The 21,171-nt window shown below is 39.9% G+C and overlaps 1 protein-coding gene across 2 annotated transcripts in view; it reads right to left on the bottom strand.

Moving 5' to 3' along the window:
• Positions 1–19,556, bottom strand: part of pds5b (PDS5 cohesin associated factor B) — a 33,353-nt gene extending 13,797 nt beyond the window's left edge. The window contains exons 1-13 of one of the 2 annotated variants that reach the window (XM_063016408.1): positions 19,392–19,556; positions 14,313–14,439; positions 13,983–14,186; positions 13,104–13,190; positions 12,912–13,009; positions 10,280–10,406; positions 10,090–10,170; positions 8,263–8,403; positions 7,362–7,477; positions 5,509–5,603; positions 5,250–5,395; positions 2,601–2,752; positions 1,031–1,144 (exon numbers count right to left, since the gene is read on the bottom strand). In XM_063016408.1, the coding sequence (XP_062872478.1) occupies positions 1,031–1,144; positions 2,601–2,752; positions 5,250–5,395; positions 5,509–5,603; positions 7,362–7,477; positions 8,263–8,403; positions 10,090–10,170; positions 10,280–10,406; positions 12,912–13,009; positions 13,104–13,190; positions 13,983–14,186; positions 14,313–14,420 (1,469 nt within the window). In that variant the 5' untranslated portion in view covers positions 14,421–14,439; positions 19,392–19,556. Of the gene's footprint in view, positions 1–1,030; positions 1,145–2,600; positions 2,753–5,249; positions 5,396–5,508; positions 5,604–7,361; positions 7,478–8,262; positions 8,404–10,089; positions 10,171–10,279; positions 10,407–12,911; positions 13,010–13,103; positions 13,191–13,982; positions 14,187–14,312; positions 14,440–16,723; positions 16,805–19,391 lie in introns of those variants that run through there. The other variant, XM_063016409.1, reaches the window with a different exon arrangement.
• Between the last annotated feature and the right edge of the window lie 1,615 nt (positions 19,557–21,171).

A 21,171-nucleotide genomic window follows, 5' to 3' on the forward strand; every position in this document is an offset into this window, starting at 1 on the left:
AAATTAATTTGCCAACTAATGTGGCACAATTAACAATTCACCACTTTTATTGAAGATGACTGATAGAAATTTCTTTGCAAATGTTTGGACGTACCAATTTTTATGTTTTATTGCGAAAAAATCTACAAGAAATAACCTTTAACATCCCAATTGTCCTGCACATTTCAGTGCAAAATTTTTATCTGCTATTTATTATTTTGAAAAATAATTTTACACTTTAATATCTCAGCATTTTACCCTGATCCAGATGTGAATAAGTTAGTGTGTAATGGATTGGTGCTTTGTCTGGGGTGTATTCATAACTGAGTGTTCTGCCTTGCACTTGGTGGTCACAGAATTGACTCCGGACCCATATTGGCCCTGATCATTATCTTTGTTATTTTGTATTGTTTTAATATGATTAATCATGACAGTTACATGTAACACTTCTGATGTTTGTTTATTAGAATTTTAACGTCATGTTTCACACTTTGGTTACATTTATGACAGGAACGGTAGTTACTCATTACACAAGATTCATCAGTTCACAAGTTTATATCGAACACAGTCATGGACAATTTAGTATCTCCATTTCACTTGACTTGCATGTCTTTGGACTGTGGGAGGAAACCGGAGCTCCCGGAGGAAACTCACGCGGATACGTGGAGAACATGCAAACTCCACACAGAAAGGACCCAGACCACCCCACCTGGGGATCAAACCCAGGACCTTCTTGCTGTGAGGCGACAGTCCTACCCACTTAACCACCGTGCCGCCCCAGTGTTAAATGTCTATCTGCAATTTAATATTTTGAAAAATAGTGTGTAATGGACTGCTGCTTTGTCTGGGGTGTATTCATAACTCAATGTTCTGCCTTGCACTTGGTGTTCACAGAATTGACTCTGCACTTCACAATAATCATTAAATTTGCATGCACTCCAACACCACTGTTTTTTTTTTTTTAACCTAGTTTTTGACCAGTTTGACTATATGCATGTTGATATATAGGCAATTAATTCAAAAGGAAATGTAAAATCTTACTGGAACTTACTTTACTGCATTAGTATCCAGCGTAGCATACAGATAATACAAACACTTCATCCGTTCTGTAGTCTCGAGATTATGAGGAACCATGTACTGAGCAAAGATTCTCTCCACAAGCAACCTGCAGAACAAAAGCGGGTACATTTTAGTCATCATACATTCAGAAAACATTTTCTTGTTAATGCTATGAGACCTGAACAGAAGATGACTGAGCTTTTAGGCAAGGCACTATCAGTGGTTTGTTCCAATCATAATTTGCCCATAACTTTGGCAGATTCAAGACCAGTGGCGTTCACAACTTCATGCCCGTGTCAATGCAAAAGGGGGCAATTTACATAGTAACTGCAAAAACAAATAATTGAGGTTGCATTTGGTCTTAAAATGACACTTTATTGTTCATAGTTAAAGTGCAGCTACACGCTCAATGTGTGGTCACTTAAAATTAATAAATATATTAATTAAATATATAAAGTTGTTGTGCATCTCTTATACAAGTAAATGTGCAAAATAGTTCAGCTCTTCCTTTCAGCTGCTACAACCTTCAGGGATTTTGCTTCTATAGATCTTTCTGCACGTGCTCACAATACACCCTCATTATTCCTCTACACTCAAGCATAATGAGAATGTTAAAGGCTTGATGAATGGGCAAAGCATGCTTTACAAGTGCATGAAGTAATCACTGAAAATAAACAAAAGAACATCTGGAGCCTACAGTTTGCTGTAAGCAAGCTTACAGCTTGTTCTATTAGTTGCTAAACATTGCACATTACAAGACACCCCATAGTCAATAGAAAATGAAGAGGACTTAAACTTTATGAGCTTCATCAGAGGAGTGGTAGCTATTTCTTCAGTGGGTAAAGTTCGGAACTTGTAATTAGAAGGCTGTTGTTTCAGGCCCCACCACCGCCAAGCTGCCAGAGTCGGGTCCCTGAGCAAGGCTCTTAAACCTCAAATGTATTCAATCATAATTGTAAGTAACTTTGGATAGAAGCTTTATGCTGGACATGTAAACATTACTAATTAACATAGAAATGTAGAAATACAGTCATGTTGGGCAACAGCACCTGGGTAGTGCAGCAGTAAAACACGATAGCCCACTACTGCTGATATCTGGGGTTGGACTCTCAGCTGTGCCATCAGCCAGCCGGGCGTCTACAAAGGCTGTGATGGATTGGCGCCCTGTTCATGGTATCTAAGTAGCGCCCAGTGTTTTCGGGCGGAACCGGACATTTTTACAAAGGAGAACTTGTGTTAACACTGCAAGCTCTTCTTTCCTTGTTTAAACATAACATGATATTAGAATTGGTTTTATACCATGTCTGAAGAGTTATAAATATATATAAATAACCATCCCAGTATTGCACTGGATCATCCCAATTTTTGGAATGGGTTGCAGGCATTAACTGCGCTGTGTACAAAAAAAAAAACCTGACAAGAGTTTATAAATCACTGCTTTCTGTTTCTTTTCCGTTTTCACTTGAATTTTACAGTATGTCCCAACTTTTTTTGGAATTGGGTTTGTAATACACACTTTGCAAATATTAGAGCAGAGTGACTTCTTGTACAAGATCACTCACCGGTCATCTATGCTGTTTTGGTAGTAGATGTGCAGCAGTTTATCTTTGATCCAGGCAACCTGCTTGGATGCTTCCTTCCCGGCTTCTGCCTGCAGCGAATATTTCTTATAAATCTGTGCGAGGCCCATCATTGCTTCTTTTCTCACCCTCCACTGCAAGAGAAAGGCAGAAAATAAGAAAAACACACACTTATTGGGAAAACAGGACTTGTAATACATCACTGTTATTAAGGTGTGGGGGGAAAAAATTTCCTTAATGAGAAAAACTACACATTCATAAGCAATAACGACCTGTTAGGGAATAAACAATGAAGCACAGTGCACCGCTTCAGCAAAGATAAATCTGTCTGCTACCAGAGCAAATAATGTAGAAATGAGGTTAGAGCTGAAATAAGCTGTTATTAATATTCATAAATGGGCTGTTCGATTGCAAATACCACCAAAAACGTGGTAGAGGAGGTATAATTTCTGAAAGGTACTGGCAAAAACAATAGGCAAACAGTAACTGCAGTAACAAGCAACCTTATACTAGAATCTTTTTCCTTTTCCAGGAAAAACAAAGGGCAGTGGCTTGTCTCGTTAATGTCTGTCCAGTCCCTGATCATGACGAAGCTATTTAACTGTTGTACAGATGTATACTGTTGCCAGATCGCGCCAAGCCTGGCCTCTGCACCGTCTGTACATAACACACTTCTGTTCAGATTACTCATTACTTTGTTATAAGCAACTGTGTCCATGTGTTGACAGAGTTGCTGCTAGAGAGAGATGTTAATAAATTCGCTGTTAAATATAATTAATTAATAACATTTGCAGCATCAACAGATGTGGAATATCATTATATCATTCAACACTTTCTCAAATAACCAAAGTTAGCAAAACAAATGAACTATATTTCAAATAAATATAAGCTTAAGTCAAACATTGACTTAAGCACATACAAGTGATCAGGGCAAAATTGCAGTGTGGTTTTTTGCCTTGTTAAACTAGCAGTGTTTTAAAAAATCATTTTGCCATTTAACTGCATATCATCACTGCAATAAAAGGGTTTAATGTGTGTGCAGCAGTATTATTCATGCAGGTGTACAGAATAACAAGCAATTAGGTTTAGATCTTGAATGCGGTTTCAAAAGCCCGAGGAATAGCTATATATGAGTTATGGCTCAATTTATATCATCTGGTCTCCTCTGCCTGCTGGCCCAAAGAGGCTGTAGATTAGATTAGGAGGATAAATGGAGTGGGCCTGGAGTGAAACCACAGAGCTAATATGCTTCAAAGAGGCTAGCCAAATGCACTGATGTCACCGGTAAAAGCATCTAGTCTTTTTACAGCACAGATGGCAGAGGCGAAAAAAAAAATAATAATGCAGAAACTGAAAACTGAAAGAAAACAAAATTAAATTATTAAAGGAATATGTTATCCAAAAACTACACTAACAACATTTTCCATTACCTCAAGTGGAGATGAACAGCCAAACATTTCATGTCCAAAGTGTGCTTTTGGAACTACATTAAAGCATCTATTGAAAGTAAGAAAAGCTAAAGCTACCAGTTTAGCAGTGTGTAAACATCTACTCTAAATTCTAATTTACAGTGGACACATTTTTAAAGCCTTTTTGTTTCCAAAGTGTCTTATGTGGCAATAACACTTTCATAATCAGAAGGTTTCTCCAACCCAGCTGCGCTTAATACGCATGAAATTTCTTTCTTGTTTCTTTTCTTAATATTATTTAACTCACACATGGGCATGAAGACAATTTTAGATGAGCAGCATGAGTCAATGAGCAAAATCTCTTCTGCCAGTGCAAAACTGAAGAGGAACATAACTAGATTTAGGGTGAAAGTAAAATGTTTGCATTATATTTCTGGCTGAATTCATTTCTGCCCAAAAGTGTTTAGTGTGGGATACATTAAACGAAGCTGTTAAGAATCATTAGTGTTAAGATACAGGAGATCAAACCCATGGTAAGTTCTGTCTTTTTATTTTTAATTTGCATGTTTTGCATCTGGGTGCTCGGCTAGCAAAGCGATAAATTAGGCTAGCCACATGCCACTGGTATCCAGGGTTTGAATCCCCAGTGATGCTTATCAGCCGGGTCGGGCGTCTACATGGCTGTGTCGATGGGGGAAAGGGTTGAAATGTCAATATACATACAATATAGCATACTTGCTGCATGTTGATGTTGCTTTCATGATTTAGTTACTTATATTTAATTATTTATTAGAATTTTACAGTCATGTTTTACACACTGTGGTTACATTTCATGACAGGACAGGTAGTTACAGGTTACACAAGATTCATCAGTTCAAGTTTTTAATGCCAAACACAGTCATGGACAATTTTACATCTCCAATTTACCTCACTTTGGACTGTGGGAAACCGGAGCTGGAGAGAGGAGAGAAAGAAAGAACCTGGACCAGTCCACCTGGAATCGAACCCAGGACGTGCTTGCTGTGAGGCGACAGTGCTACACACCGAGCCACCGTGCCGCCCTGATTTAGTTACTTAATGCAATACCAGAGATTAATAAAAGAATGACTCAGTAGCTGGCAGAAGCTCCCTACACTCTTCCATAATTTGGAACAAAAACTACAAAGTGCAGCTGAAGTGGAGCCCAGAACTACAGGAAAATGCTGGATCTCGCAATCCTCACCCTCTTGTCGAGCGTCCTCTCTCGGACAAAGTTCAGCAATTGATCGTTGACGAGTGAAAGGTCCTTTTTGGAAGCGGTCACTATGGAAACGATGACATCATGTCGAATGGCTTCCTCTGGATCGTGGGACCGCACTTTCAGGAACTCTGAAGTAACAAAACGGTATAAATCACTTGACCAAAAAGACTATTGATTCCAGGGTTTAACCCAAAAAGAAGGAAAAAAAATCAATAGCACTTTCGAAAAAGTTATGGCTCACCTGTGAGATCTTTAGCCAAGTCAGGATGATTCATCAGGCAATGGCTGGCAAACTTCACACACTCCAGTCGAATAGGAACATGGATATCGTTAAACCTGAGAAAGCACAACATTATAAAATTTACCAGTTCTTACAGAGTCTATTTCATTAATTAAACTGCTTAATTGATTATTATAATATACAGATATTATAACAAGGCCAACCACACTTCCCATACTGAGAATCAAACAAAAAACTATATAAACTTAAAAAATAATAATAATCACTGGACATAAAAACGCCTATGAATTCCTAGCTGAAGGTACACTACATGGACAGAAGTCCTGACACCCTAATTATTTAATTCATGTGTTCCAGGCACAACAGCTGCTAACAGTCATGATGAATCAATTATATACAGGAATTTTTGTGATTCCAAATTTGCAGCAACAGTTTAGGGAAGGCCTTTTGCTGTTTCAGTATGACTGTGCCCCTGTGCATATAGCAAGGTCTGTTAAGACGTAACGAAAAGCTCGGTTCTGACCTCAGCCCCACTGAACAGCTTTGGAATGAATTGGAACATCAATTAGGGCTTTCATGACCAATGTAAGTGCCCAGCTATTCAAATGCAGTTTTGACTGAATGGGCACAAATTTAGACAGGCATACTTCATTGCCTCATAAGAATATTTCTCATGCCGTTGGCATGATTAGAAAGTGATGATTATTATTAACCTGCAGTTTGATACGTCATTATGCCCGAGTTCCTTTACAGTTGCTTCTATTATTACCAAATTTAATTTTACAGTTGAGTCTCACTAGCCACAACCTGACATGATAATTGCATGACCTGTCAAATCTAAACATCACTTAAATAAAACCTAACTCGCAATGTTTAGCAGGATAGAAGGTCTCAAACAGCAGCACACTATGCCACAAATACACATGCAAAAAAGTAACTGAAATCAACCAGCCTGGAAAGGCTTACAAAGCCAGTGCTAGGGCTCTGGGACTCCAGTGAACCACAAAGTGGCATTATTCACAAATGAAAAAAGAAAAAAAAACTTTGGCAAAGTCATAATCCTGACTTGGATCCAAGTGAGTTCCTGTGGAAAAACCTTAAACAGGAAGTTCATGATCAACATCCCTCCAATAAAGCTCAATTAAAACTAATCTGATGAAGAATGAGAAAAAATTCCTCCACAGCAAAGTGAAAGGCTTCGGAAAGCGGAATTCAGTGTTTACTAGTGTTGCCTTTGTAATGTTAAATTAGTTGGAAGACCTGAAAAAATTAAATGGGACAAATTGCAAAAATAGAAGAAATTGGGTGGGGGGCAAATACTTCTTCACAGCACTGTAACTAATGTGTATTTATATGGCCTGTGAAACAGGAATTTGTCCATTATGAGAGCTTGCTGCTTTATAAGTTAACACAATCTGTTAAGCTCTGTTGTGCTCATAACATTTTAATTGGAGTTGGATGTTTTTGGAGTTGAATCTTTTTTTGGCACGATGCACATCCAAAACAACATTTTGGCAGATATAACTCTGCACGAGGGCCAGACAGCTATCAAACAGTACACAACACAACACTAAAGGTTTTAAAGACAGACTGATGGGTATTACAGCTGCAAATCAATTACTTAAGTAACAAGAAATAAGATTATTAATTTGGAACTTTCACTTTTTTGTCATTGACGTCAGAGGACACAAAGGCTGTTGGGTCCGGTGCAGACCGACAGAAGAGCTACTGGGGCTCAAAATCATACTGTTAAAGACATTCTCAGTACAAAGAAAGACACTGTTATATTGTAGGTACAACTCAATAAAATTATTCATGACATAATAATAATAAAAATAATAAATAAGTTATACCTTCCAAGGTAGCACTGCCAGAGAGGTTTGTTCTGGGAGGCGAGCTCTGAATCCTTTGCCCCAAACATCTTTGCCAGCAGCTTCACAACTTGAAGGCGTTCATCATTATCGTTGCTCTGCAGACACACAGATCATTAATTTTTTTATCTGTAACTGTGGATAAGCAAGGTTGAGTTAATTAGTTCTCTTAGAAAAATATCCAACATGCTTAATCAGTAAACGTAAGCAGAAAAACAGGGCATTTCAGTGGCCTTAATGGAAGACTACACAAAGAGCAAAAAGATATCTCTTCTTGTAGCACATAAAAAAATACAGTTATGTGATAACAGGTCCTGTTGAGGTAGTTTAAAAAGCCTAATCATTGTCAGTGAGCTCTCAATGTCAGTCCCAAGCACAGGTAACAACAGTATGGTTGCATCAGGAAAAGCATTTGTTGTTAAAACTGCACCAAGTATGGGATGCAAAAAGATTTGCTGTGGTGCGGTCCCCCCCCATTAAACGTCCACCCTTTACGTTCCAATCTAGTCCATTTCCAATTCCAGATCGTAAATCCGTTGTCGCTTGCATAATCCTTAGCCCGATCGAGGAGAGTGGGAAGACGCCCTCTCCGGCATGTCTGATCTGCGTCGTATCATGTATGGAGATCCAGGCTCCAGGTGACTCCCACAGGTGACACGCGCACTTGTGCTGCAGATCGTATATCACACCCTGTCCAACCTTTCCTCCCTCAAACACAGCCAATAGTGTTTGTGTGGACACCTCGCCAGGTTGGTGGCTGAGCATCAGTACAGTGTTCCTAATAAAATGGCCATGGAGTGTATACTAAAACGAAAATGTTGGCAGGCATGCGTGGCACCAGATGTAAGCCTATTAGAGAACAGAACTCAAAGTCTTATTTTACCTTCAGTTTGAACTCAAGCTGAGGCAGAACAGACAGGAGTAGATGGCTGTCGATGTTGTAGAGCTCCAGGATTAAATCAAACACGTGCTCTGACAGGTCACTTACGGACGTCTTCCCCAGCATCAGCACCTGATTAAAGAACTGAGAAAAACACATCCACACTTCAAACGTCACTATCCATCACTGTTAGCAACTTCACGCTGCCCATCCAAGAACCCATTTTATTGCAGCTTCAACCCTAAAATTTATCACTTGGACAGTTAGATACCAACATTGAAGCAAGCTGTTGTTTCGTATCTTTATCATTTTCACATTCTACCACTGCTTTATCCAGGTCAGGGTAGGGTCACAGTGGATCAGGCTTCCTCAGAATCACTGGGCACAATGTGGTAACATATCACAGACAGGATGACAATCCATCGCAGGGCATCAGCCATGCCCCCCTTCCCTCTCAGACACAGCCATTCATTTAATGTATTGGCCAAATGTAGTCTTTGTCTTCCTCTGTTGTGTTTTGGGCATTCATTCAAAAAAAACAAAAAAACCCACAAAGCCAGTTAGTCAAAACCATTTCGGTCCAGCAGCCATAATGGAGAACAGCGAGATCTTTAACAATACATCAGGTTAAAAAAAGCATTCTAGCAGAAAAACAAGCATTTTATGTTCTTGGACACATTATATTTTCTACATTAGTGCATTTCTGCACCGCTCCGCCTCAGTGCTTTACGCAGAATGAATTGGCATTATTGTTTTTGTCACAATGTAGAATGTGCAGTACTATGTAAATATAATGGCCTTTGAAAAACCTCACTGTGAGCAAATAATCATTAGAGGATTGAGTTTAAGAACTTGTGTGCAAAAACAAGAGCTACATGATTAATGTGTAACAGCAAACAGCATGTAAGAAGCTGTTGGAGGACTGATATAACATCGCATATTGGATATGATGGGAGTTTTTTTGGGGGGTGGGCAAACAACCAAGCCACTGGAAGACACTCTCGTCAGTGCACTCTCAGTACTGATTCCAAGCCAGAATAATAATAAGGAGGGTTGAGTCACGAAGGGCAACCGGTGTAACAACTGTGCCGAATCATAAATGTGGACCAAAACTATTCAGGAAGCAGCTTAAAGGAAAAATATGTATGTCACAGAAATACAATTTGTATTCACCTAATCGTCACCTGATCTATAGCCATACAGAACCTACCATCACAAGGTAAGTGGCCAAGATCAACATCCCCAAGTCAGTGAGGTTTGTGTAGAAATAAATCTCAGGTGTCACTAAATGTCAGAGATGAATTATTTATGTGAGTGAAAATGTGGATTTTTTTTTCTCTTACCATCCCTACTGGAAGACCCAAGACGAGTTTTCTGTAAGTTAAGGAATTCAACCTCACAATCCTCTAAGAACCATCAAAAAGCCTTTTAAGCCAAAGTTCAGCTATGTTTAGTGGTACTTTCTTGCAGTTAACAGTAATCCATGTACAATAAATAAATAAATCAGTCTGTGGTCACTGATGAGACCAATCTACACAATGTTCCAGTCTGCAGTCCCATCACTTCATCCACACCAACTCACTGTAACATTTGTGTGCTTTTAATGAGGACTGTGGGGAGCAGACCAGCAGCACATCACACTGCTGTCTGCTCCAATGGGAACTAATGATGAACGTGGGCAAGCAAAACCACGCATTGTTGTCTAACAAACGTCTTAAATTGTGGCTGGGTCACCTGAGGTTAGGGTCAGACTATAGCACAAGCTTGTTCAGCATTTAATACACAAAAATAATGATTTAGATCATTTAAAGAGAAGTACGACCCACTCACATTCGTTATGTAGGGCTCGATGGCCTGTGCAGTTCTCTTCAGCAAAGCTTTGGCCAGGTCATACGCTTGTTTGTTCAGATTCTGCAAATAAAATAATGAATTAAATTTAAATATTTAGTATGAGCAAAAGCTTTTTCCCCCTAAACGGCATAACCGACGTAAAAGCTATTCGAATATTAAGGCTTTATACCTTGTGTGCTGGAACCAAGTTGACTAGGACGGTGTCCAGAAGTTCTTGAGAGACTGAGTCTCCCTCACAGACGATCGAGCTCATCAGGTCCACCATGTGCATGTGCACCTTTTGATTGTGCCCATTGCTGTAAAAACACACAAATACCAGATATCCTTTTTAGCATAAGCAGCAAGTCTTTTCAGGAAAATATATAAATCAAAAACAGATTGTCATGGCTTTTAAATTCATTTAAAACAGGTAGTTGGATGTCGCAGCAGTCTAATGAGCTAACCCACCACCACTGAAATGACAGACAGCAATAGCTCAGTGGTTAAAATACTAGTGGTCAGAAGGTCTCTGGTTCAAGCCCCACCACTGCCAAGTCACCACAGTTTGGCCCTTAAGCAAGGCCAGTAACCCTCAATTGCTTGCACTGTATTCAGTCTCAATTGTAAGTCGTTTTGGATAAAAGCATCTGCTAAATGTCTTAAATGTTGCCACCAACTATGACGTGATGAGGGTTTAATCCTAATCATTGGGTCACAGACTGAATTCTAAATAGCGTTTTGTTTTTCTTTCTGTAAGGGATGCACCAAGCCTGACAATAAAACACATACAGGTGTACAAAATTAGTTAAAAACCCATGCATTAAAACTACATTTTGGGTGGATAACAGCTTTAAAGAAATCTGACAACCCTGATCGCATTAAGCCTGTTAAATATTTTCTGCAGGTGCTACAACCTAGGGCTGGGCGATATATCGAGATTTTATAAAATATCGATATATTTTCATACGCGATATAAGATAAGACAATATCGCATATATCGATATAGATGTTACGTTCCAGTTAGATCCGATTCGTCTTTCTCTTCTCCCAGTTTGTCTCTGCACATGTTCACCTGCCCCGCCCCTCTCCCTCACTGAACACAACTCCCCCCTCCCCACCGCTTCACCAGTAAGTCCTGCAGGCAGCGATAGCATGGAGACGGATAAAGACGTGACAGAAGCTATCGAAGAGGAGCTGCTTACTAAAAAGAAAAATAATGACTAATTTTGTAATTATTTGGAGATGGTTCGAATTCAAAGTGTCAGATGAGCAGCAGAATAATGTATTCTGTAGAGAATGCCGAAAACAAGTCCAGATAAAAGGTTCCAGCTCCGTGTACCTTCATTCGTTTTTCACTTCAAATCCCAAAGTTAAAAAACAAGAAAACGAGTCGTTATTCGTTTCAAAAACCAACACAAGCACATGCACGCGCTGACATGCACGTATTTACTTCACATTAAGTGTTGAGAAAGTAATAATAACGTAACGGTGCGTCTCCTGTTGTTCTGACTCTTGTGTTTGTATATGTGATGTGCATATATTTGCTCTATCTGTAAAAACAAACATTATGGGGAGTGATTTCTGTACTGGATGTTGTACGTGGTTGTGTTAGTTTATACTGGACGATCGCCCGACGTCCGACACGTCATTTATTTATTTATCTTCTATTATAGTATTTCTTGTTGTCGGCCAATAAACAACCAAACATTATTAAATTGCATGAACTAACTCTGCAGTAAACAAGGAGCAAACAGCAATTAAACAGCAAATAAAGCTGTTAAATAATAATAAAGTGCATGAAGAAGAACGCTGATTAAAATGCATTAAATGTTGTAATAGTTACACAGTAACATGTACAATTAGTTCTGCCTGTATTACAGAACTGAGTTCTATACAGTAAAAGAAAATATTAATGTAAATGTTAATGTTGTGGCGACATATACATGAAATAATGTATAAAGTCCAAACATGGGGGGGGTGGGGGGTTAACGAGGGGTTTACTTTAACGGGGTTTTACTTTTAATGTCACACAAGCTCAGCCGGAGACCGTGTCATTCCGACATCTTCCCTACACACTCGCTCCCTGCGCCCTATAGTACACTTAACATTCTTAAAGGGCCAGACAATATATTTGTAGTTCACATTAGACAACAGGAGATGCCTTAGAAAACAACTTTCTTTTTTTCTTAGAATAGCTCTTTTTTTTTTTTTTTTAAGGAAAAATAATTCTTGTGTGAAGCTTCCCCAGCATGAATATTAATAAAAGTGCCTGTAAAAAAATTGGAACATGTAGCTTTGTCTCAGAAGTGTCTTTTTGTTATTACCTTATGGAATAAAAAAATATCGAGATATATATCGTATATCGCCATTCAGAAAAAAATATCGAGATATAATTTTTGATCCATATCGCCCAGCCCTACTACAACCCATGAGTGAGGAGGAAACATCTGCATTTTTAATGCTCTGCAGTGTTTCTCTTAGCAAGGTCATTTTCAGCTGAATGAGTGACACAAACCAAGTACAAGATTCCTACAGAGCATGCCCGATGAGCAAGCCCCACCTGGGGCCCGGGCAGCACCGCCAAAGAATAAAAGTATCAGAGGACAGTGGGCTGACAGCTCATTACAACATAATAAATAAGCCAGAGCTTTCCATTTACATCAGTGCGCAGTAAATTACGGTCCTGCCCTTTTGAATTATGACTGCCAGGAGGATGCAGCGGCCGCGGGCTGATGTGCGCATTAACGACATTGCAAAACCAAAGTCATTATGCTACGACACACACAAGCAAGCACAATTTAAGAGCGAGAGGAGAGACTCACTTGATTACTTGGAACAGCGTTCTGTACAGTTGAGTAAATATTTCATTGCTGTCCTCCAATTCAAAGCAGATGTTGTAAGATTTTACCCAGGCGATATTCTGTCAGGATCAACAGAGGAGGGATTAAATAATGGTAACACTGCTCAGCAGCCAGCACATTGCTTATTGAAAAAAAGAGAATTGTGACACATACCTCCAGTAAGTAGAAATATCGATTGAACTGAGCGCTTTTAGTGTCCTCCAATCCTTTTAGTTGTCGAGTTATGAACATGAAGATATCCTGGAAGAAGAAGAGGACAGACACACGAGCGTAACACATTCAGTTCTCTTGATTTAAGGCTACTCGTTCTTTACAAAAGCACTAAAAACATTCTCAGTCTTTTATGCTGAAACAGGAATCTTCTTTGGCCTCAAAATAAGCTTGTAAATCCTAAATGCATTCTCATAGTGATGCACTAGACTAGCAAAAGTGAAACTAGTACAACATTTTTAAATCACCACCAACTTTACTTAGGCTTCAGAAAATACAAAGACCACATAAGGAAGCACAGGAGCATGTCAACTAGTCAAATTGTTATAAACACAACCCCACGACCGCTGTCGGGGGTAGCCAAACAGCCTATGGAGGCACACTTGTAAGTGCACTCTCAGTGCCGGTCGGGTTGCATCAGAGCAAGCTTTCGGCATAAAAACCATGCCTGAACAGAAACAGTATCTGCACCACTGTGGCAAGTGTCTTAAAAAGTATGCAGGAGCACCCAAAATAAAGAAAAACATGCATGCATAAATACGTAAAAATGATAACTAAATACTATTAGTTGACAACCATAAAGCAACACATTTTACTGTTTCTAGTTGACAAAGCTTTAGGCTTTAGCAGCCCATTACTACGACAAATGCTATCCAAAAAGCGACTGGAATCTTAAAGCATTAGTTCATTAGTTTCTAGATAAGCTCAGTAAAGTCTAACCTTAACTCGAGGCATCACACAAAAAGAGTTTAATAAACGTACACAGGGTAACAATAGTTTTATGACACTGTCACATTAACATTTCTCTTAAAGATCTTATACCTTCAACTTTTCTGGTGATGTGTAGGGCGCCTCTGGTGCATAAATGCGGAAAATATCGGCCAGACAACAGGCCACCAGAAGTCTGACATCTTTATCTGGGTGCTTTAAAAAGAAATCTGAGGCCAGGTGCAGGGCAAGATTCAGGTACAGTTCCTTCTCCTCCTCAGAGTCCTGGTCCATGTCCATAAATGTCTTCACCACCATCTACAATAGAACAGCATTGAGAGTTATTATATTATTTATCTCGTAACATAAAAGGAAAGGCACATCACTGTGAAACAGTGAGTCATTTTGACTAGAAAAAGGCTAGATTTGATTATGGGTCTTTACCTTAAGCCTCCGCACCATCTCCTCCTTTGAGATTTTATCAGAGATCTCCTTCACCCCCGGCGGGTAGGTGATCTTGCCATCTGTGGCTCGATTCTTGGAGTGAGCCATGCTCTCCAGTTAGTGTGTTCTGTAATAAGAAAACTGTTCCATTTACATAACGTTTTTAAGATGATGTGTAGCACACACTCAGTAAGAGAGAGCAGTAAATTAGCAATTAGTGCAAGACAAGCAGTATATCAATGTATTAACATTGTTAAAATGGTCAGTAAAAGGTTTGAGACGGTCATTTTATTGGTTCCTTGAAAATTTAAACCAGGTAACATATTGACTGCACAACATTAAAGCTTTTGTCAATAAAAACCAGCATTAAAACAGGCAGCTAAATTGAAGGAACAGTAAAACAAATTAAGATTGTTGTTGTCACACTTAAATTTTATTTCAGACCAGTGATCTGCTGAATCACTAAAGTTCTTCTTTCCTGGATTTACCCCCTTTATCTCCCCATCTAGCCATTTTCAATTCCAGATTGTGGATCTGCTGCCGTGTGCAAAATTCCCAATTTGATAAAGGAAAGCCGGATCTCCACACGCGGCTTTTGAACACGTATCCAATCTGCGGCCATTTCTTATCACCCAAAGTGTTGCTGCCTGCACCAACCAAGCGCTCATCACTGTTTGGGCAATCATAAAAGCTAGTTTTAAACCAAGGTGCTTTCTTCATAAACTGAACTACAGTTTACCTAAAGAACTGTTCGCATGTTTACTTAAGTGGCTGTTAGTGAAAGCTTTTACTATTTAAAACAATTAGACAGGGGACTGGGAAATAAATCATGAAATAACATTTTTATCTGATTATTTTATCTGATATTTTAATAATAATGATGTGATAATGATATGATGTATGAATAAGTAAAGCTAAAATAAAAAAATAAAAACTTGTGTGTATATATATATATATATATACACACACGAATCATAGATTTATCTCATTTATCAACCGTTCTAAATAACCACTCTAATATTCTATGTGGGGTTGTTAATGATTAACTGGTTAACCGATAACTGACAGAAAAGATGTTGTTTGAGTGATGCTGTCAGTTGAAAATGCCATAAAAATTCTATTTCAGCAGCTGGTGCCAGTTGAGATCACAGTTTATCTGTACAGAGTAAGAATGCTAAATTGAAATGCACTCTCATCCACCTTCTGTGTGCAAGAGCCAGTTCTGTGGAGTCTCTAATCTAAACTTATATCAAACAAATATCAAATAAAAATAAAAGCATTAAGGAATGTAACTGCATGTTAAACACTGCACATTTATACCTACATTCTGAATGCTGAACTGGATTGGCCGACAGTGTTCAGGTTAATTTTACTGTTCTATATCACTGTCATGTTTGCCATGTTACGTTCTTCGTTAACCAACGAAGCGTCAACAAAGCCTGTCTTGGCTTATAAAGTTTAAAAACTCTTTTTAATCATATGGTTATAAGATTAAGGGAAATGTGTGGTGTTGGTCCCTTTGGTTAATCTGTCACATCTGATGTCTGATCGTGATATATCAAGCAAGTATTCACCAGTCTGAATCCCACAGTCTCTAACTGTCTAATTCTTTAGTGTTTACTTCCAGCACACTGGAGCAAAACTGATGTTGGTAAGAGTGAAATAAAACTGTAGAGATGCAGATTCGTTTAGACATCACCCATTCACCTTCTCTGCATCTAACAAAAATCTCAAATTTGGACTTAGACCAAAGAGCACATTTCCACTGGTCTTATGTCCACTGCCTGTGTTCCTTGGCCCAAGCAAGTCTCGTCTTCTTATTTGGCTCCCTCAGAGGTGGATTTCTTCCAGCTATTCATATGAAGCCTAATTCAAACAGTCTTGTCTAAACTAATAAAGTTGAGATTTGTCTGCTGCTTGTTTTTTTTTAAAGCATTCAGTTGGACTCTAATCTGAGAGGCTGTTAACTTTAGAAGCTGGGAAAAAAATCAAATAAAACTGTGCAGTAAAAATAGCTCTTGGTCTGCCTTTTCTGTAGCTATTTAAGACCCACCCTACCTTGCTCACACTGTTGATTAACAAAAAAGACAAATCCACAAATCAGTTTTTAAAGGCATGTACTTGTTATATCTCAGAATCATGACAAGCCAACGCTAAATAAATCATGCAGGTGACATAACCTGAAACACTTCTGAGTCCATTGTCTCTCAAAACAGTCACAAAACTAGATCACTGTCTGGCACTTAGGTTTTTCTTTTTTAAAAGGCAATAATACACTAATAATTTACCAACATCTTTGCTCAAATACAAACAACGTTTTTGCTCTACATTTACTTCAATAGCATGCCATTTGACTATGTGAGGTAAAAACGTCAGGAGTTATGCCATCGTATCTCAGTTGGGATACAGACCTGGACTCCAGAAAACTGCTGTATGAATAGAATCTTACTGTCATGCTCCCAAACTGTACAGTCAGTCAATTTTAAACTGGTAGACATTTTTCTATAGTTTGAAGCATCATATGAAAAGATGCCAACCGGACTGTCCAGCAGCAATAATGTTACGTTCCCTGAATAATCACCAAAATTACATAAATGCCCCAAAATAGGCTTTCTAACCAAGACATGACATAATCCACACCAGCATATCAGATTACACAGGATAGACATTTTTGAAACACTCAAAACACACCAGGTTCATTTTGTGTTAAACATAGAGTGCCAGTTATTGACTTTGTGACTTTTTGTGGTCTAGATACAATTTACAAAAAGCCAGAGTTTCTATTATCAGAAGCACAAAATATAACTCATGTTACAATATCAAAACAAAATCATCCTCATGGGGCTAGTATGACGTCGGGTTTATAGACCAGACAAGTAGGGCTGGGTAATAAGACAATATACTTTGTATATTGCAACAAAGGCTAGATGATTAGGGCGAGTGAGAGATTTTATACCTACAGGATTCGGGATAGATTTGTAAATAAACTTAAATATGTCTGTACTGGTGGCTCTCAATGTCTTTTTTATTTTGTTGTTTTGTATAAAACATAAATTACATCACGACTGGAGTATAAGCGTCCACTGTTTGTAAATGGCACACATCTGGACAATAAAGTTACAATCTTTTATTAAGGCAGGGCACTCTGTATTACAGTTCACAATATCACAATACAGTGATTTTAAAAAAAAATTCTATTTGACTGATTATTGTCAGATTTTTAAAAAAAACCAAACCATATTGACATGACAGATTACACAAAACAGACATTTTTGAAACACTGCTCATTACACCAGGTTCAATCTGTATCAAACACAGAATGCCAATTACTGACCTTGTGGTCCAGCGAGAGTTTTTTATTATCAGAAGCATAACATATAATTCATATTACAATATCAAAACAAAATCACCCTTAAGGGGCTAGTATGACGTCGGGTGTTAAGACCAGACCGTGGGGCTGGGTAACAGGACAATATACTTTGTATAATGCAGTATAGGCTAGATGATTAGGGCTGTGGTGTACAACCTGAGTGAGAGATGAGGAAGCACAACAAAGAGAGATTTTATTCCTACAAGATTTGAAGTAGGTTTGTAAGTAACTGGTGCAGCAGATCTGTCATGTCAATGTGGTTTGGTTTAAAAAAAAATCTGGTAATGATATATACGATATACATACGTAATACATACAGATACAGAGTGCCCTACCTTAATAAATAATCTCAACGTTATTGTCCAGATGTTTGACATTCACAAACAGTGGACTGTTATATTTCAGACATGATGTAATTCCTGTATTATACATTTATATACTTATTTATTTATTAGGTTTTTAACGTCATGTTCTACACTTTTTGGTTACATTCATGACAGGAACAGTAGTTACTCATTACACAAGATTCATCCGTTCACAAGTTCAATGTCAAACACAGTCATGGACAATTCTGTATCTCCAGTTAACCTGGCTCCAGTTAACCTGGCTGCATGTCTTTGGACTGTGGGAGGAAACCGGAGCTCCCGGAGGAAACCCACGCAGACACGGGGAGAACATGCAAACTGGATCGAACCCATTACCTTCTTGCTGTGAGGTGACAGTGCTACCCACTGAGAGAGAGAGATTTTATACCTACAGGATTCGAGGAAGGTTTGTCAGTAATGGGTGCAGCAGATCTGTCATGTCAATATGGTTTGGTTTTTACAAATCTGACAATGATCAGTAAAGCAGAAAAACCTTTTAAAATCACTGTATTGTGATAAAATCTGTAATACAGAGTGCCCTGCCTTAATAAAAGATTCTAATTTTACTGTCCAGATGTGACATTCTCAAACAGTGGACTGTTATACTCCAGACATGATGTAATTACAGTATTATACAAATCAACAGAATAAAAAAAAAAGACACTAAAAGCTACAAACGCAGACATAGTTAAATCGATCCTCTATTTTATTGAGCTTACAACAAGAAAAATGACATAAAACAAGCTGGCAGTGACACAGATTGGCCGGGCTGGTGATAATGACAGCTAGATCATATTCGATTCACAACAATGCACATCAACATTATCAATATACAAGAGATCCAACACGATTTCATCTAGTTTAGCTTTATGTGCACAAGAAAACATTTGCCAGAATAGTAAAATATACAAAACTCATGCATTAATAATACAAGAGCAGGTTATGACTGATGCTTTTCTATCTGGTGCTTCAGATAAACAGCTAGCCTAGCATGCTAACTGAAAGCTAGTTAAGACAAACAACCGTCAAAAGCAATACCTCGCTGCAAAAACAATACATTACAATAAGCCCAAACACACCAGACAAAGATCAATAAAACCGGGAGAATCTGAATTAAAGTGTTTAAATAACAACCAGCCAATAAACACAAATCCGTAAAACCCAGAGCAGACATTATTACTGCTGCAGCACCGTTAGCATAGCGGCTAACCGTACAGTTACCAGACAACGAGTTCTACAATAGCGCCTTAAATACCGAACAAATGCACATTAATTTAAATTAACTTTATATACTGAGCACAGCAGGCGTGAATACAAACTGGTATGTGATTAATGAAGCGGTACCTGGTCCTGATAAACGGCTGCACTCAGTTCTGTCTCCACTGTGTGAATCTGTGAGACTCCGCTGCTGCTGCTGCTGCTGCTGTCCGCTTCAAAATGGCGCCAATTCTGTCTGCGGCTGCACCAATCCAGCAAGCACGAGCCTCCCTCTCCCTCCCCCTCATACGCACTCTCACATTCACGCTCACATTCACGCTCACATTCACGCTCACATTTACTCGCTCACATTTACTCTCTCACTCTCTCCCTCCTCCTCCTCCACCTCCCCTTCACCTCCTCCTCATCACTCCTCCCTCCCCCTCATACGCACTCTCACATTCACTCTCACATTCACGCTCACATTCACTCTCTCCCCCCTCCACTCCACCTCCCCCTTCACCTCCTCCTCATCACTCCTCCCTCCCCCTCATACGCACTCTCACATTCACTCTCACATTCACTCTCACATTCACTCTCTCCCCCCTCCACTCCACCTCCCCCTTCACCTCCTCCTCATCACTCCTCCCTCCCCCTCATACGCACTCTCACATTCACTCTCACATTCACTCTCACATTCACGCTCACATTTACTCTCTCACTCTCTCCCTCCTCCTCCTCCACCTCCCCTTCACCTCCTCCTCATCACTCCTCCCTCCCCCTCATACGCACTCTCACATTCACTCTCACATTCACGCTCACATTTACTCTCTCACTCTCTCCCTCCTCCTCCTCCACCTCCCCTTCACCTCCTCCTCATCACTCCTCCCTCCCCCTCATACGCACTCTCACATTCACTCTCACATTCACTCTCACATTCACTCTCACACTCTCTCCCCCCTCCACTCCACCTCCCCCTTCACCTCCCCTCACCTCCTCCTCATCACTCCTCCCTCCCCCTCATACGCACTCTCACATTCACTCTCACATTCACGCTCACATTTACTCTCTCACTCTCTCCCTCCTCCTCCTCCACCTCCCCTTCACCTCCTCCTCATCACTCCTCGCTCCCCCTCATACGCACTCTCACATTCACTCTCACATTCACTCTCACATTCACGCTCACATTTACTCTCTCACTCTCTCCCTCCTCCTCCTCCACCTCCCCTTCACCTCCTCCTCATCACTCCTCCCTCCCCCTCATACGCACTCTCACATTCACTCTCACATTCACTCTCACATTCACGCTCACATTTACTCTCTCACTCTCTCCCTCCTCCTCCTCCACCTCCCCTTCACCTCCTCCTCATCACTCCTCCCTCCCCCTCATACGCACTCTCACATTCACTCTCACATTCATGCTCACATTCATGCTCACATTTACTCTCTCACTCTCTCCCCCCTCCACTCCACCTCCCCCTTCACCTCCCCTCACCTCCTCCCTCCCCCTCATACGCACTCTCACATTCACTCTCACATTCACGCTCACATTTACTCTCTCACTTTCTCTCCCCCCTCCACTCCACCTCCCCCTTCACCTCCCCTCACCTCCTCCTCATCACTCCTCCCTCCCCCTCATACGCACTCTCACATTCACTCTCACATTCACTCTCACATTCACGCTCACATTTACTCTCTCACTCTCTCCCTCCTCCTCCTCCACCTCCCCTTCACCTCCTCCTCATCACTCCTCCCTCCCCCTCATACGCACTCTCACATTCACTCTCACATTCACTCTCACATTCACGCTCACATTTACTCTCTCACTCTCTCCCTCCTTCTCCTCCACCTCCCCTTCACCTCCTCCTCATCACTCCTCCCTCCCCCTCATACGCACTCTCACATTCACTCTCACATTCATGCTCAC

This window comes from Trichomycterus rosablanca, chromosome 20 (assembly GCF_030014385.1).
Source record: "Trichomycterus rosablanca isolate fTriRos1 chromosome 20, fTriRos1.hap1, whole genome shotgun sequence".
NCBI lineage: Eukaryota > Metazoa > Chordata > Actinopteri > Siluriformes > Trichomycteridae > Trichomycterus > Trichomycterus rosablanca.